The 17,826-nt window shown below is 35.0% G+C and overlaps 1 protein-coding gene and 1 pseudogene across 1 annotated transcript; one reads left to right on the top strand and one right to left on the bottom strand.

The window, feature by feature from the left end:
• The first annotated feature begins 2,224 nt into the window (after nucleotides 1–2,224).
• LOC140813308 (phosphatidylinositol 4-kinase gamma 4-like) lies at nucleotides 2,225–5,361 on the top strand. The gene is made up of 3 exons (XM_073171812.1): nucleotides 2,225–2,451; nucleotides 2,562–4,010; nucleotides 4,694–5,361. Exons 2-3 carry the CDS (start codon nucleotides 2,673–2,675, stop codon nucleotides 5,066–5,068), a joined length of 1,713 nt encoding a protein of 570 aa, XP_073027913.1. The 5' UTR covers nucleotides 2,225–2,451; nucleotides 2,562–2,672; the 3' UTR covers nucleotides 5,069–5,361.
• Nucleotides 5,362–6,466: 1,105 nt separating this feature from the next.
• Nucleotides 6,467–16,142, bottom strand: LOC140813309 (E3 ubiquitin-protein ligase SINAT3-like; annotated as a pseudogene).
• Between the last annotated feature and the right edge of the window lie 1,684 nt (nucleotides 16,143–17,826).

Below are 17,826 nucleotides of genomic sequence, written 5' to 3'. Positions count from 1 at the left end.
GTGGACTTAATGAGAGAATAAATTTGGCTTATATGTAGTTAACAAATCAAAATCAGTAAACTAATTCAATATTGTATGACATATATTAATAATAACATATCGTTAGGAAAATATTATGTCAAGTGAAATGCAGTGACTGTGAGTGACTCTGAAATGAATATTATAGGCAAAAGAGGTTGCTTCCACCAACATTCGGTATAACACTTTCCATACGTACTCAAGTAGGATCCGTACAATATATCATTTATGAGCCAAGTTGAACTCATATTTTCGAACCGAAGTCACGTTGTTTAAATAAACCATATGCTAGAATTTGGAACCGTTGTTCATTGGTCTCACTTTCAGGGTCTAAACCACATTTTCCAGTGGACTAGAAATTTGGTACAATGACCATTGTCCCGACTCCATTCAGTCATTTGTGTACAATCATATATCATTATTTAACCAAGAATCAAGTACCTTAGACAATCAAATGGGTAAATCAAGCTGAACGTTTAAATTATGAATTTACTGTAAATTCCAGGCCAAATACTAAACTTTATTATTGAAGAAACCGATATGAAAAACCTCACGGAAGAAACCTATGGTAGAAATCCTCATGGTAGAGAAAACCCCACCCCGGTAGCTTACTTTTCGTCTTGATTTCAATCCGAAGCCAAGATAATTCCTGGATTGTTGTTCTCTGGAAAATTTACTGCAATGTTCTTCAGTGTTTCAATCGATTTTTGAAATTTTTCTTGATGATCTTGACACACCTTCTTCTTCAAAGTGTTTCTAGGTGGAAAAAAAGTGTTGTGTAGTTTTTCGGAATTTTTGGAGATGGTTTGCTATTTTTTCTTATTTCCTCATTATTTTTCACTATTTTTGCTCACTACTTAATTTTATTCAAAATATCCTCTCAAGCCAAGAATTTCAGAGGATTTTTAGTGATAAAATGCATCACAAAGGTCCTTTTATAGGCAAAGTGAAATGAGATGAGTCACTATCCATAGTCAAGTGTGACATTTTTTATATTAAATTTAATTAGTAATATTTTTCATTAATAAATATAATATTTAGACACTCCTGTGAATTTTTACATATGCTTATTTTTTACTAAGGGCTTTCGTTAACTTTTTGTAAAAACTATATTTATTTTGACATAATTTGCATTCTTTTGGCAGAAAATTTTAGTTGATTAGCCATGAAAGCAGCAAAGATAAAAATCTTTAATATACTATAGTATATAAAATATGAGATTATATAAATGATGACTGTCATGAAACATATATTTAAATACTGTATATTCTACAAATATTCACAGTCGGTTGGGCTGGGCTGCTTAAAAGGAGTATAAATGTCATTCGAGTTCGAGACTAACATCTGTGATGCTAACGACCAAGTTTTATTGATATGATATATAGATGTTCCATCATACAGCTGTATGCTCATAAGATGAGTTCATCGAACTACCTTTGCTCGAATTTTCCAAGTGAATACCATTTTTTAATGGAGAAGTTCATGGTTATTGTCGTACAACCATTACTCCTTATGATCCAAAACAACATTGAAGCTCTAAATACTATTATTATGTTTTAGCTCGTTTATTGGAAGGGTCATCAAGTGGCCAAATTGTGTATTGTTACACCACATATAGGAAAGTGCATTGTAATAGGATATTCATTGATTGCCTACGGACGTTGATATCCTATGCGATCCGTGGACTTCATAGTACATGAAATCTTTGATCATAGTAAGATAAGTGTTTTAGGAAAATGATATTTCCTATTTGCACATGCGATGCCACTATGAATGCTCAATATAATTTACATGGTTATCGAATCCATATACTACCCTTGATGTATCAATATGTGATGAATAGACATTAAAATATATGCTAATTATAATCGATTGGTTCTCGTAGGAACTATCAGTGAGATAATGATACCTACAAAATATAAGATAGTCCTAGGGTCTAATTAGAAGTAGTTATGACATTTTTATTATCAAGGAGTTGATGAATAGAATGATCCATATTAGGACGAGCCCGTATAAAGAACAAACATTATTTTAAATCACAAAATATTATTTTTTATTTTAAATATAATCGAATGAACTCATTTCATAAAAATATTTCTTTCACAATATTCTTTAATTTTCCCATAAATAGTGTTAAGAGTCAATAGCGATCTAGCCCGTTTGTGTAACGGCGTTAACTAGGAGTCAAAGTCGTTAATAACTTCTTATTACGCCAAAACCGCGTAAGCTTTCTCCTTCTCCAACCAACCAATCAAACCTCCATTGCAAAAAAATAGCTCCCAAAGAATCATTCGTTTTCCTTCTGCCTTCCACCTATTCAAAACTGGTGAGTCTCCTTATTTTGCAATTTAATTGCTCCCACTCCCAATTTCAATTCTTCCTTCATTGTCTCCTCAGCCGAGGGCGCCGTTTTTCATCGGTCCGTGCTCTCTGGTAAGTCGCGCAATCAATCCATTCTTTAGCTCGTTAGGATTTTCATTTAATCCTCGAAACGTAGATATGGGAATTCCTTGTTCTTTATCGTTTTTTTATGTTTAATTCAGGTCTGTGAATGATGATGAATATCACGCATGTGAAAATTCGTTGAAATTTGTTTTTTCGGGGTCCGATTTAGTATTTTAGGGTTTCGGATTTGAGTTTTCGGGGGTGCCAATATGTCTTCGGCTGGATTGGTTTCCAATATCCCGGTTCGCGAGGATAATATGATTTTCTCGCCGCCTCAATCCCCTGAACCTAGTCTGGAATCTATTTTGATCTACGTTGCTATGTCGGGCTCGATGGTTCCAATGCGGGTCCTGGAGTCGGATTCCATTGAATCACTGAAGCTTCGAATTCAAAATTGTAAAGGGATATTTACGAGGAACCAAAAATTGGTTTGTCGAGGTAGGGAATTGGCACGGAGCAATTCCCTTATGCGGGATTATGGCGTGAGCAATGGAAATATTCTGCATTTGGTACTACGCCTGTCTGACCTCCAGGTTATTAATGTGAGGACGTGTTGTGGAAAAGAATTCACTTTTCATGTTGAGAAAAGCCGAGATGTTGCTTATGTTAAGCGTCAGATATCCAAGAAAAGAAATTTTGAACATGTCGAGGATCAAGATTTCTTGCTTAACGACGAGTTGATTGAGGACCAGACGCTGATAAACGATCTCTGTAAGTATAATTCTGATGCTGTGATTTATTTGCTTGTCCGGAAGTCAGCTAAAATTAGGGCTACTCCGGTGGGAAAGAACTTTGAGCTGTCCATTGTTGCACCACAGGTGAATGAGAGAAAGTGTGGGATTGATTCAAAGCATGACCATAATCTTTATGTTCCAACCAAGACCCCTGTTAGGGAGAGAGTACTGGAGCCTGTTATTGTTAACCCAAAGATCCAGCTTTCTCCTGAGATTAGTGATTTGATAAATCGTACCATGAATGGTCTGGATAGTGGAAAATGTCCAATTAGGTCATCAGAAGGTACTGGAGGAACATACTTTATGTCGGATCCTTCGGGTACTAAATATTTATCAGTTTTCAAGCCAATTGATGAGGAGCCTATGGCTGAGAATAATCCTCGTGGGCTTCCTCTGTCAGAAGATGGCGAAGGGTTGAAGAAAGGAACCAGAGTTGGAGAAGGTGCGATCCGGGAGTGTGCTGTCTACTTACTCGATCATCCGATGAGCGGCCGGCGCTCGTTTACTGGAGAAGTTAGGGGCTTTGCCGGAGTTCCTCTAACTGTTTATGTAAGGTGCCTTCACAGTGCTTTTAATCATCCAGATGGGGTGTCTGTTAAGACTGGATCCTTGCAAATGTTCATGGAGAATAATGGAAGTTGTGAGGATATGGGGCCCAGCGTCTTTCCAGTTCAGGAGGTGCACAAGATTGCAGTGTTGGATATGAGGATGGCCAATGCAGATAGGCATGCTGGAAATATATTGGTGAGTAAAGGTGAAGATGGCCAAACTGTGCTAATCCCAATTGATCACGGCTACTGCTTGCCATATAGTGTAAGTTCTGTATCTAGCTTTTCATTCTTGTTTGTTCTCAGTTAACCATTTTAACAGGTTGCAAATTTGTATGTTGCTCTCTCTTTTTGTGTGCAATCTCATCTAGTACCAAAACTATCCCGCCCCATAACCTGTAAATTTCCTATTGAAACTTAGTTTGCCAACTCGATAGCTTTGGTGCATGCTTATTATAACTGAAATTTATGATGAAGGAAAATAAACTTTATTCATCTAGGATCTACTTTGCTCATATGATTATGCTGCTTGCAATATCCATAAACCATGCTTGTGCATCATGGAAAACACAAAATATTTTGCAATGACCACATTTATTTTCTGCTAGAAATATTTCAGAGGTCCAGATGATACATTTGCGAGAATATGAAATATGGTACCATCTCTGGCTCAGTACCCCCACCCGCACCTCTCACTGTTTCGGTGTGCCAATATCTCTATATCTCTGGCATAACTTTTGAATCGCTAGATATATTTGTCAAGAATTCCTCATGAATATCTACTAGGTCAAATAATTCTTGCACATCATATAGCCATAAATATCTTTCATTTTGATATATATGGTAATCAGTGTATGTTAAAAGATACTAGTTATTAAGTGAGAGTCTTCCAGCTTTATCCAATATAATCTCACTTTCCAACCGTTATGGTTCTTCCCGTCCTTTTAGTTTGAAGATTGCACATTTGACTGGTTGTACTGGCCCCAAGCTCGCCAGCCTTTCAGCGCTGAGACCCTAGAGTACATACGCTCAATGGATGCAGAAAACGACATCGCTTTGCTCAAATTCTATGGTTGGGAGTTGCCTCTTGAATGTGCTCGCGTACTACGCATATCAACCATGCTTCTGAAGAAAGGCATGGAGAAAGGCCTTACTCCATTTGCTATAGGAAGCATGATGTGCAGAGAAACGGTGAGGAAAGAATCCATCATCGAGCAGATCATCCAAGAAGCTTGGGACTCTGTTATCCCAGGCTATAGTGAAGCTGCATTCCTTGATTCGGTGTCCATTATTATGGATAGCCGTCTTGAGGAGATGGTCTAATTTCTCAGGTTATGCTTAAAAATCAGTACATAGATGTGAATGATATCTACGTATGCACATACTGTTGGTTGTGAATGATCGTAGTTTAAATCGTCTGAGTCGCAAAGATAATTTCTATCTGATCGTTTTTTTTTTTCAATTTGTTCAGCATTAACTGGAAATGACTTGTATAGCTTTGTCAAATTCTGATTCTCATTTGTTTTTTCTTTCTGAGTGTAAAGGAGTCATTTTGTCCTGTTCTACATTGTGCGAGAATACAATGATGTCACAATGAAATTGTTGAATTTTAGGTTTGTTTTTGTCTGAAAAAAAATATATATGGGTTTTTCCGTAACCAGTAAGTATAAATTGATTTTCTTCTCGTTCATCCCTGTTTTTTTTTTTAAAAAAAAAAATTATTTCCTTGTCTTATCATAAAAGTAAAAACCGTTACTTTATTCAAAAACCCACTAAACCTCTCTTTTCTTCCCACCTGTCTGTCTTCAGTCTAATCGAATATAATCTAAGGAATGAAAATGAACGAGAATCAAAATCTTCGTAGATCTAGCCATAATCATAATCACTATACCAAATCCAGCGGTGGCCGTACTAATCTAGCTTCATGCATAGTCGCTACCGTCTTCCTCCTCGCCAGCGCCGCCGTGGCCTATACTTCTTCGTATTCAAGCCCAAGCAACCGGCAATCGCTGTTAACGTCGTTCAGTTCCAGAACACCTCCATCTCAAACGGTCGTGTACTCCGGCCAGACTGTGGGAATCATTTTCATCCCCGCTTCGTGTACTCCGGCCAGCCTGTGGGAATCATTTTCATCCCCGCTGGAAGAATCGGTGGCAGCGGGAGTCAGAAAATCTGGGCGAAGTTTGATCTGCAGAAGTATCCGTTGTCGTCGCCGTTGAAGGCGGCGATCGGCGAAGGTGGTAACGGAGTTCCCGTGGAAGGCTTTGCCGCGGATGGGACGCCGATGGAGATACCGACTCGCATGAAGTTGGAAGGCAAAGTTCGCGTATCGGCGAAGGGTAGTAAAGGAGTTCCCGTGGAAGGCTTTGCTGCGGATGGGATGCCGATGGAGATACAGACTCGCATGAAGTTGGAAGGCAAAGTTCGCGTGCTGAAGATGTTCGTTCACCGAGTTGTGAGTGGAGTGAAGTGTGAGGTCATGATTGAGAGCACGCGTGCATGGGACTGTTTTAGGATTCCGCTGTTGACATAGCAGCTTCCATTGTACTTATTTTTATCTAAATAATAGAATAAATAGATAATACAAAAATAGTATACATCTCACACATGATATCAAATTATGGACGAAGAATGTAGAATACATGGTAGTTTGTGGTTTATTCATGCATATAGAAGAGTTTACGATTGTTCGTGGTGTACTCAGTACGTACCGAATAATCATGGTAGTTTGTTTTTATGTCATAAATAATATATATATATATATATATATATATATATATGTATGTGTAAAATACACAGTCAGCGGGTTGCAAAACTCTCACGGACCAAAACTAAAAATTACAAAGATTGATTTGGGTTACTTTGTTCTTTCCATATTCTGCCAGTTACACGAAGCCTAAGCTCTTTCTTGTCCGCTCCGGAAAAAGACAGTGCAATGTTTCGTTGTATAATGAGGCCGTCGTAACAGTCTCGAACCTTTCTGTGACCGTCTCTAATGCAGCGAGGTGTGCCCTCCCATATAAGCTTCCGACCATTCCCTCCGACCTCCAAACAGTAGCGGTAGTTCCTCCCCTCCGTCTCGTCTCCCATGAACCGAAGAAAAGCCATGTAAACAGGAGCCGTCCCGATTTGGAAAGCTTCGAAATGAAGGCAGAAATATCGACCAAAGCAATGAAATACCTGGATGAAGAAAAGGCTCAGAATGCAAATGCAACGTTTGATGCACTTTTTTGACGAGCGTGGTAGAAACCAAGAAATTAAACACTCACAGTCAGCATCCATGTGGCGTTCTCTACATCTTCAGGATTTGATTTGACGTAGCGATGGTTAAACGTGCAACCGGAGTGCATGTCGACCTTATGATCATCTCTCAAGTGAGTAACAAGACACTGAATATCCCCAACGACCGAGCATCTCGATCCGGCATAAGGGATCGTAAGGCCGAAAGTCACATATGGCTTCGTGTTTCGACTTACTATAGAAAGGCAAGATCTCGGGGCATCCAAGGGTGCAATGCTTGCAAGGAAGTTCGAGTGATTCGGCCACTTTCTCAAGTGCTAAGCATCTTATATCACCAAGATCGTGTCTACAAGTTGGGCATTTGTTGTGAACCTTTGCTTTACACGAAGAACAAAGGGTGTGCCCGTTCTGGCACTGTAATGATCAACTCCATGTCAAAACATTTTTCGATGCATTTATTTTCCAAAACCACGCGACCTGCATGGGGCGGAGCTATTCTTTGTGGTCCAAAATATAAAGGCACTCCCTTTCAGTGTACATTAGTAATGAACAATCAGATATTTCACCTTCCTTTTTATTTCATAATCTTATTTTGATAATTCTTATTTTTGAAAATATATTATTTAAATATCTCACGTTCAACTGGATTAAGTCCTTGAGAATTGTATAAATGGACTTGGACAATTTCCTCTAGAGCTAGCTTTTGAGGTCGAGTTAGATACAAGTTTCAATTTTAATATAATATTAGAACAAATGCACACCATTATGTGTTGGACTGCCATATGAGCCACGCGATAATAATTTGTAAAATTTCATGCTTCAGTTGTTCATTCATGTGTGTGAGGAGTATTTTAAATGTCTTACATCGACTCGATTAAGTCCCATTGAGCTAGTTTTTGGGGTTGTTCTTGCGCACTCGAGATTGATCGACCAAAGTTAGGCCCAAGTCCCAATAATAAACTTGTGCAATTTAACGATACGAAATTGACTTTTTTAGCTCACTGATTCTTCGAATGAAGAACTATTATTCGAATTTAACATGGAGTGAGTCTCATATGAGACCGTCTCAAGGATCATAATTCGTGAGACGGGTCAACCCTACTCATATTCACAATATAAAGTAATACTCGTAGCATAAGAAGTAATATTTTTTCATGGGTGACCCAAATAAGAGATTCGTCTCACAAATACGACTCATAAGACCGCGTCACACAAGTTTTTGCCTTTAACATGACATGATTAAGGTTTAAATTAGATCATTAATTTTTATAGGGATACATATTTAAAAACGGCAAAAACTTGTGTGAGACGGTCTCACGAGTCGTATTTGTGAGACGGATCTCTTATTTGGGTCATCCATGAAAAATTATTATTTTTTATGCTAAGAGTATTACTTTTTATTGTGAATATGAGTAGGGTTGACTCGTCTCACAGATTATGATCCGTGAGACGGTCTCACATTAGACCCAATCTTTAAAAACATATAGAATTTAAAGTCGTAAATGCATGTTAACGAGAAAAAACAGCAAAATCGGTGAATGGCAATGAATAAAGAACAAAAACCACTTTGGAACGAACAATATTAGGATCCGCGACGAAGGCACCGCACACTCGATTTTATAAAAATCTGATTTTTATATACATAGGTTTTGTTGAAAAATAATTTAAAATGTGTGTATTGAATATTTGAATGTTGAAAATAAGAGTTGTAAATATTGAAAATTAGTGTGTGATGATGTAGGTGATGATGAATTTTATTTTTGGATTATGTGTAAAGAAGCTCTATAAATAGATCTCTCATTTGTGAAAAAAATCACAATTGAGTAGAGAGAAAAATATTATAAAGTGTGTAGTTTGGTAAATTTTGAGAGTTTGAGATTTTTACTTTTTACCATAAATTTTTACTTTTTCACAACACGTTATCAGCACGAAGCTCTAAAAGTCCTACATACTTTTCCAAGCTCCAAACAGAAGAAAAAGGTAACAAAAGTAATAATATTTATTTTACTGTTATTTATTTATTGTGTATTTATTTAATATACAATATAATGTTATTATTAGAAATAATAAAAATAAATTTTTCATAAACTTGTTATAAATCCTGGGAGGATGTTAAGACGACATCTCACACTCCCTGTAAGGGATACGACATGTATAAAAGCCTATAAGGTTTTTAAACAAAATAAATTATGACAGTCATTATAATATTATGATATGATATACATAATTATTTAAACATGTATAATATTATATATACCATATTATTACCATAAAATTATACAAATACATACCTTTATTTTTTTGTACACCAACGGTCATAAATAGTAAAAAAAACGGCTAGTTTTTGCCCTATAAATATGATCTCACAAACACATTCAATCACTCCAACTTTCTCTTCTTCTCTAAAAATTATTCATCATCAAATTTTTCGAAGAAAAAAGAAGATGGCTTTCTCCAGGATATTTTTAATTATTTTGGTTATCATACTCACGAGTCTTGTATTTATCGGAGAATATCCTCCTCGTGCGTTTTCTTTATTTTTACAAATACTTGTACTTGTTGTTTATCCGTTACTTTGTATTGCAATATTTATTAACTAATAAAATGCATCGTAATTTTTTTAGTACCACCATGTCAAATTTAACAAAGCTCGAATTTGTTGCGCTCGACATCACGGGAAAGAATTATATGCCATGGACTCTATATGTAGAAATGCATCTTGAGTCATTGGGTCTAAACGAGACCATTAAAGAAAATGGCATATGCACGTCACAAGAAAAGGCAAGAGCCATGATATTTTTGCGTCGACATCTCGAAGATGGATTGAAATGTGAATATCTGACTGAAAAAAATCTCATGGCTTTGTGGAAGGGATTAAAAGAAAGATTCGAACATATAAGAGAAGTTATACTTCCGACCGCCCGGGATGAATGGAATACATTGAGATTCCAAGACTTTAAAAAAGTCAGTGATTACAATTCGGCGATGTATAGAATAATCTCGCAATTAAAATTTTGTGGACATGAGGTCACAGAATCTGAGATGCTTGAAAAAACATTTTCCATGTTTCATGCATCAAATATTACACTACAGCAACAATATAGAGTACGTGGATTTGCGAGATATTCTGAACTCATCGCCTGTCTTCTTGTGGCGGAAAAGAACAACGAGCTATTAATGAGAAATCATCAGTCCCGACCCACAGGATCAACAGCATTTCCAGAAGCAAATGCTGTAAGTAAAAATGAATTTAAACCTGGAAACCAAAATCAATTTCAAAGACGAGGTCGAGGTCGTGGACGTGGACATGGAATTGGTCGTGGTCGTGGACGCGGCCGTGGTTTTGAAAATAATAGAGATAGTTATTTTTATAATTCATCTCAAAAGAGCGTCCCAAACCATCCACTAAAAAGGCATCATGAGAATACAAGTGTTAATGAGAATCACTCAAAAAGATATGAAAGTTCTTGTTACAGATGTGGTACTCCAGGACATTGGTCCAAAGTTTGTCGAGCCCCTGAGCACCTTTGTAAACTTTATAAAGAATCATTAAAGGGGAAAGAAAAGGAGACCAACTTCACTGAACGCAGTGACTGTTTGAGTGATTCAACTCATTTTGATGCTGGTGATTTTATGAATGATTTCTCTGGAAATGATCAATATGTTGGTGGGATAGAAATGAACAATATTGATACTGCAGATTTTCTCAACGATTTCTCTGAAAATGAACAATATAATGGTAGAATATAAATGTATAATAATTTATTTTTCATGTATTCATAGAATAATGTTTTATTGTATAATTATGATATGTGTTATAGTTAAATATATATTGCCAGTAATTTATTTCACTGCATATTTTTTTGAAGTTCAAATATGGAAAATGCTATGAGTAAAGCTGAAGTTTGCATACCCGATAGTGGTACAACGCACACTATCCTCCGAGATAAAAGATATTTCTTGGAACTAAAACCAACAAAAATAACGGTGAATACAATATCAGGTCCTGTAGACTTGATTAAAGGATGTGGTAAAGCACAATTTTCGTTACCTAATGGTACAAAATTTTTGATCAATGATGCTTTATATTCACCACAATCGAAAAGAAATTTGTTGAGTTTTAATGATATATATTCCCATGGGTATGATACTCAAACAATGAATGAAGGGAATGAGAAATATATGTGTCTTATCACATATACATCAGGAAAGAAATATGTGATTGAAAAACTACCAATGCTCCCTACTGGATTGCATTATACACATATAAGTCTCATTGAATCAAACATGGTAGTTGATAATTCTTCGATATTAACCAATTGGCATGATCGATTGGGACATCCTGGTTCAACAATGATGCGAAGAATTATAGAAAATTCACATGGTCATCCACTGAAAGACCAGAAGATCTTTCAGAATAATAAATTCAATGTAAAGCATGTTCTCTTGGAAAACTTGTTATAAGACCATCACCAGTCAAAATCCAAACTGAATCACCAATGTAATTTCTTGAACGTATTCAGTGTGATATTTGTGGACCAATCCATCCACCATGTGGACCATTCAGATACTTTATGGTATTGATTGATGCCTCCAGCAGATGGTCACATGTATGTTTATTGTCAACTCGAAATGTTGCATTTGCAAGATTACTTGCTCAAATAATAAAATTGAGGAATCAGTTTCCCGATTATACAATCAAGAAAATTATACTTGATAATGCTGGTGAATTTACTTCCCATACTTTCAATGATTATTGTATGTCTATGGGAATCATTGTTGAGCATCCTGTTGCTCATGTACATACACAGAATGGATTGGCTGAATCATTGATTAAACGTCTGCAAATGATTGCTAGACCAATGATTATGAAAACAAAGCTCCCTATTTCTATATGGGGACATGCAATTTTACATGCTGCTTCATTAATTCGCATCAGACCAAGTGCATATCATAAATACTCCCCATTACAGCTTGCATTTGGTAAAGAACCAGACATTTCTCATATGAGAATTTTTGGATGTATGGTGTATGTGCCTATTGCACCATCACAACGAAAGAAAATGGGACCTCAAAGAAAGGTTGGAATTTATATCGGTTATGATAGTCCATCAATCATTCGATATCTTGAACCTCAGACAGACGACGTGTTCACAGCACGTTTTGCTGATTGTCATTTTAATGAGGAAATCTTCCCAATGTTAGGGGGAGAACAGAAACATACCGAAAAAGAAATTACATGGTATGTATCATCATTGTTACATCTGGATCCAAGAACAAACAATGTGAACAAGATGTACAACAAATTGTACACTTGCAAAGAATAGCAAATCAAATACCATATGCATTTACAGACACAAAAAGGGTAACTAAATCATATATACATGCTGCAAATGCCCCTGCTCGAATTGAAATTCCAAAGAAACAAATGGAAGATACTCATGATGTCATTAAACGCCTGAAGCGTGGAAGGCCAGTCGGTTCCAAGGATAAAAATCCTCGAAAAAGAAAATTCATAGACAAACACGATGATCACAAAATAAAGAATGATGTTTCTGAAGAAACACATGATGATCACAAAATAGAGAATGGTGTTCTTGAAGAAACACATGATGATGAAAATGTTCTGTCAGAACTACAAACTGACGAGAATCATGAAATCTCTATCAATTACATTAATACTGGAAAAATATGGAACCGAAAAGATATAGATGAAATTGATGATATATTTTCTTATAATGTGGCAATCGACATCATAAATGATAACGAAGATCATGAACCAAAATCTTTTGGTGAATGTAAAAATCGGCAGGATTGGATAAAATGGAAAGATGTCATCCATGTTGAATTAGATTCGCTAAATAAACGTAATGTTTTTGGACCTATAGTCCTTACACCTGAAGGTGTAAAACCTGTTGGATACAAATGGGTTTTTATTCGAAAGCGAAATGAGAAAAATGAAATAGTAAGATATAAAGCTCGACTTGTTGCACAAGGTTTTTCTCAAAGGCCTGGAATTGATTATGAAGAAACGTATTCTCCTGTGATGGATGCAACTACGTTTCGGTATTTGATTAGCTTGGCGGTATCTGAAAATTTAGAAATGCGTCTTATGGATGTTCTTACAGCTTACTTATATGGATCACTTGATAGTAATATATATATATGAAAATACCTGAAGGATTTAAGATGCCTGAAGCACAAAGTTCAAAACCCAGGGAATGTTATTCTGTGAAATTACAAAGATCATTATATGGGTTAAAGCAATCAGGCCGAATGTGGTATAATCGACTAAGTGATCACTTGATGAAAAAGGGATACGTAAATAATTCAATATGCCCTTGTGTTTTTATTAAGAAAACAACATCCGGATGCGTAATTATTATTGTATATGTTGATGATTTAAATATCATTGGAACGAATAAGGAAATTCAAGAAGTTGTGTCATACTTGAAGGAAGAATTTAAAATGAAGGATCTTGGAAAAACCAAGTATTGTCTGGGTTTACAAATTGAACAAAAAGAATGTGGAATGTTTGTTCACCAGACAAATTATACAGAAAAGATCCTTAAACGTTTTAATATGGATAAAACAAATCCTTTAAGTACTCCAATGGTTGTTAGATCATTAAACATAGAAAAGGATCTATTCCGTCCATGTGAAGATGATGAAGATATTCTAGGTCCAGAAGTACCATATCTAAGTTCCATCGGTGCCCTTATGTACCTTACAAATTGTACAAGGCCTGATATATCTTTTGTCGTGAATCTGTTGGCAAGATTTAACACATATCCAACAAAGAGACACTGGAACGGAATTAAACATATATTCCGTTATCTACGAGGAACGACAAACTTGGGACTTTTGTATTCAAAAGATGCTAATCCAAGTATAATTGGTTATGCCGATGCTGGATATTTATCTGATCCACACAAGGCACGTTCCCAAACTGGATATGTATTTACTCGTGGAGGCACTGCAATATCTTGGCGTTCACAGAAACAAACGCTCGTAACAACTTCATCAAATCATGCCGAGATTATTGCACTACATGAAGCAAGTCGTGAATGTGTGTGGTTAAAATCAATTACCCAACATATCCAAATCTCATGCGGATTATCATTCGATGAGAAGCCTGTGATACTATATGAAGATAATGCTGCATGTGTTGCTCAAATGAAATAAGGATACATAAAAAGCGACAGAACTAAACATATTCCTCCTAAGTTCTTCGCATTCACCAAGGAGCTTGAGAAGAATAAATGTATTGATGTTCGTCACATTCAATCAAGTGAAAACTCATCAGATCTCTTCACAAAGGCACTTCCTACGTTAATATTCAGAAAGCACATATATAATATTGGGATGCGCAATCTACGAAATTTGTAAAGAATTGTTCGTGTCAACATGAGGGGGAGTTTACGTGACTGCACTTTTTTTCATTACTATGGTTTTTATCCCAATAGGTTTTTCCTAGTAAGGTTTTTAACGAGGCAGTACAAAAACACGTAATGAAGACATCATCGTATCATGATCATCATCACACGGAGGAGTGTTGAAAAATAATTTAAAATGTGTGTGTTGAATATTTGAATGTTGAAAATAAGAGTTGTAAATATTGAAAATTAGTGTGTGATGATGTAGGTGATGATGAATTTTATTTTTGGATTATGTGTAAAGAAACTCTATAAATAGATATCTCATTTGTGAAGAAAATCACAATTGAGTAGAGAGAAAAATATTATAAAGAGTGTAGTTTGGTAAATTTTGAGAGTTTGAGATTTTTACTTTTTACCATAAATTTTTACTTTTTCACAACAGGTTTTTCGAATATAAGATTTACATAATATATATTTCATTCGGTTATAACATATTTATTCGAAAAAATGGATTAAACTGACCTCCATATTCTTAAAATAATTCTCTTTTCTTACCTTTCTTCTCCAACAAGGCCAAAAGTCAAAAAAAATCATTGAAAAGTCCATTTTTTCAATACAAATTCGAATACATATTTCTTCCTCAGTATCCATAACCCAATCATCTCTTTAAAGTTAGGGTTAATTATAATTAAGTCTCGAACCCGAGACCTCGAGTCAAATTTAATCATGACCTTTTATTATCCCTCTTTCTTCATTCTTCCAATCATCTACAATTTGTCGTCACAAAATATTCCACCCAATAATTCCTTTCAGACGAGGACGCCATAAAAGACATGAATTTGTCTTATTTTGACTCCTCAAATTTCCTTTTGCGACGACAAATTGTACTATATTATATCAGTTTCATCCATGATGGTTGTCTGGATAATGCGGAATAAGATTCATGGAAAACTTTTAGGTATGTATTACAAACAGATTATTCAAACTTTTACGGTCATTAACTCAAAAATCGATGAGATATTATCACCATAACTTACTCAAATATAACACATCGATTGTGCTTCCATATCCATTTCTTGTAACCCTAAATCTCTTTACAAATAGTGTAATAAATAATTGAAGTATTACATCTTTTCATATTCTCTAGAAGCTTGATTGCTAGCTACTGTAATGGATCAATGTTGGAAACTCTAGCATGATAATTATTCTTGGTTTTAAAATATAATTTACTTTGAAGCTATATATAGTTTTTGGCTGTTAAAAGGAAGCTTTTTTTAATCAATACTTTTGCCCAAAATAGCTAGCTAGCCAGAAACTGTTAAATCTTGAAAACTATCAAACCAAGCTATAACTAAAGAGAGAGAGAGAGAGAGGGAGAGAGACAAACCTGGTGGATGGGGGGGTACATAGAGCTGGTACAGACAGGGCATTCAAGAAGTTCTTGGACATTTGTGACTTCTGGATTTTTACCATGAGATGGTTTTGGAGAAGAGGGAGAGATTTCATCTTCATTTGTATGAGCTTCAGTATTGGATAGGCATTCAATATCGTTTGAATCCATTCTTGAAAAAAGCTCTTAATTGGGATATTGCACCATATCTATATATTGTTTTGGAGTAGGTTTTCCAATGATGAAGTCTGAGATCTGCTTATTATGGAAGTGAACAAAAAGGAAAATAACTAGAAGATGTATATGTTGGGAAGATGCTGCTAATGAATAGCTTAGTTGTCCTCAAAGGTGGTTGTTGGATGTCTCGCCTCGGTTTTTTGAGCTAACTTTTAAAGTGTTGAGTCGAAGTCTTAATCTTAACAATGATTTTTTTATCAAAAAATAATAATAATAAAGGTGGTATATATGTATATGGATGTTTTGAATTTGATAATAAATATGTGACAGTCATTTGCTCGGTACAAGGTTAATTGGCGATGTTTTGTTATGGATCGGACATCATAAATGAGAGTATTCATTTTCAGAACCTAACCATCTTGAATTCTGAGTCGGTGGGGGTTTGTTGTCCATGTTAATTTGGTTGCAATTAATACACAATTATAATGACGTGTGAATGATATGATATAAAGCTTGGAACCCAGTTTTATGTTGGTATGACAAAAAAATTGTGTCAGATAATCTCACGGATCGTATTTTGTGAGACGGATCTCTTATTTGGATCATCTATGAAAAAATATTATATTTTATACTAAGAGTATTACTTTTTATTGTGAATATCTATAGGGTTGACCTGTCTCATATATAAAAAATGGTGAGATCGTCTCACAAAAGACCTACTGTTTTATGTTAAATATGTAGTGTTAGTTGGACTTTTAAATCACGAAGTTATTGAGGAATCAGCCACTCTTCCTGCAGCCGGGTCCCGCTCGTTTCAATGATTAAGAGTACCCAAAATGACCACACCCATATTTAATGTGGATCTCCGGGGGTTCCGAGATAAAGGTGGGTCTGGTATAGTAAGGGAGTTCACCTACGGTCTGGTTCGATTTCATATAAAAATTCGAATCAAATCATATATTATATTTTTAAAAAATTTAAAACCAATCCAAAACTGTATGATTTGGAAGAATAATTATAATTTTTAAGTTTCATAGTGAATTAGTGCACGGGAATTCTAATTTAGAAAAAAAAAAAAATCAATTGAAAACTTAATATAAATTGAGTAAATATTTTATTTTATTCTGGACTAAATGATTATAAGTAAAACCCATACATTACATGTTATATAATTTTTGCAACTTATAAAAAAGATAAACAAAAATTTATGTGAGACGGTCTCACGGGTGGTATTTTGTGAGACAGATATCTTATTTGGGTCATCCATTAAAAAGTATTATTTTTTATTATGAATATCGGTAAGTTGACATATAGATAAAGATTCGTGAGATCGTCTCACAAGATAGCTGCTACTCAAAAGATAAACTTTTAAGTTTGTAATTATGTTTGTTTGAACTAAAATCTGCGATAATTAAATTATCAAATAGTTGGACCGTGACAAAGCTTAGTAATAATGGATTTCAAACTAAATATCAAATAAAATATTTTTATATGAAAGGAAAATCAAACTAAATTAAGAAAATTTTATTACATAACTTGTCATACTAATACAATTAGTATGGTTTGATCTATTTTTCATCTAATTGAACCAAACCAATTTTTAAGTTTGATTGACTGTAAAACCAATTAAAGCAGTGATTTTTTTAAAATCAGACAAAACTATGCGGTTTGGTTTGGCTTGATTTTAATGCTTGTTTCGATTTAGTTCGATTTCTGAACACCCATAGGCCATATCTAGTACCATCTTACCCCTATTCAATTCACACATACAATTAAATTACAATAAACTATTTTTAATATTTTATTATTTTTCTATATTGTTTAGTTTGCTAGTTTTTTTCTTTAATATTTTTCTTACCATTGTCTTAAAAATTTAGTAAATATTTAAAACTTCA

This window comes from Primulina eburnea, chromosome 14 (assembly GCF_022965805.1).
Source record: "Primulina eburnea isolate SZY01 chromosome 14, ASM2296580v1, whole genome shotgun sequence".
Classification (NCBI taxonomy): domain Eukaryota; kingdom Viridiplantae; phylum Streptophyta; class Magnoliopsida; order Lamiales; family Gesneriaceae; genus Primulina; species Primulina eburnea.
The sequence above is the reverse complement of the archived record's forward strand: the minus strand, read 5'-3'. Positions and strand labels throughout refer to the sequence as shown.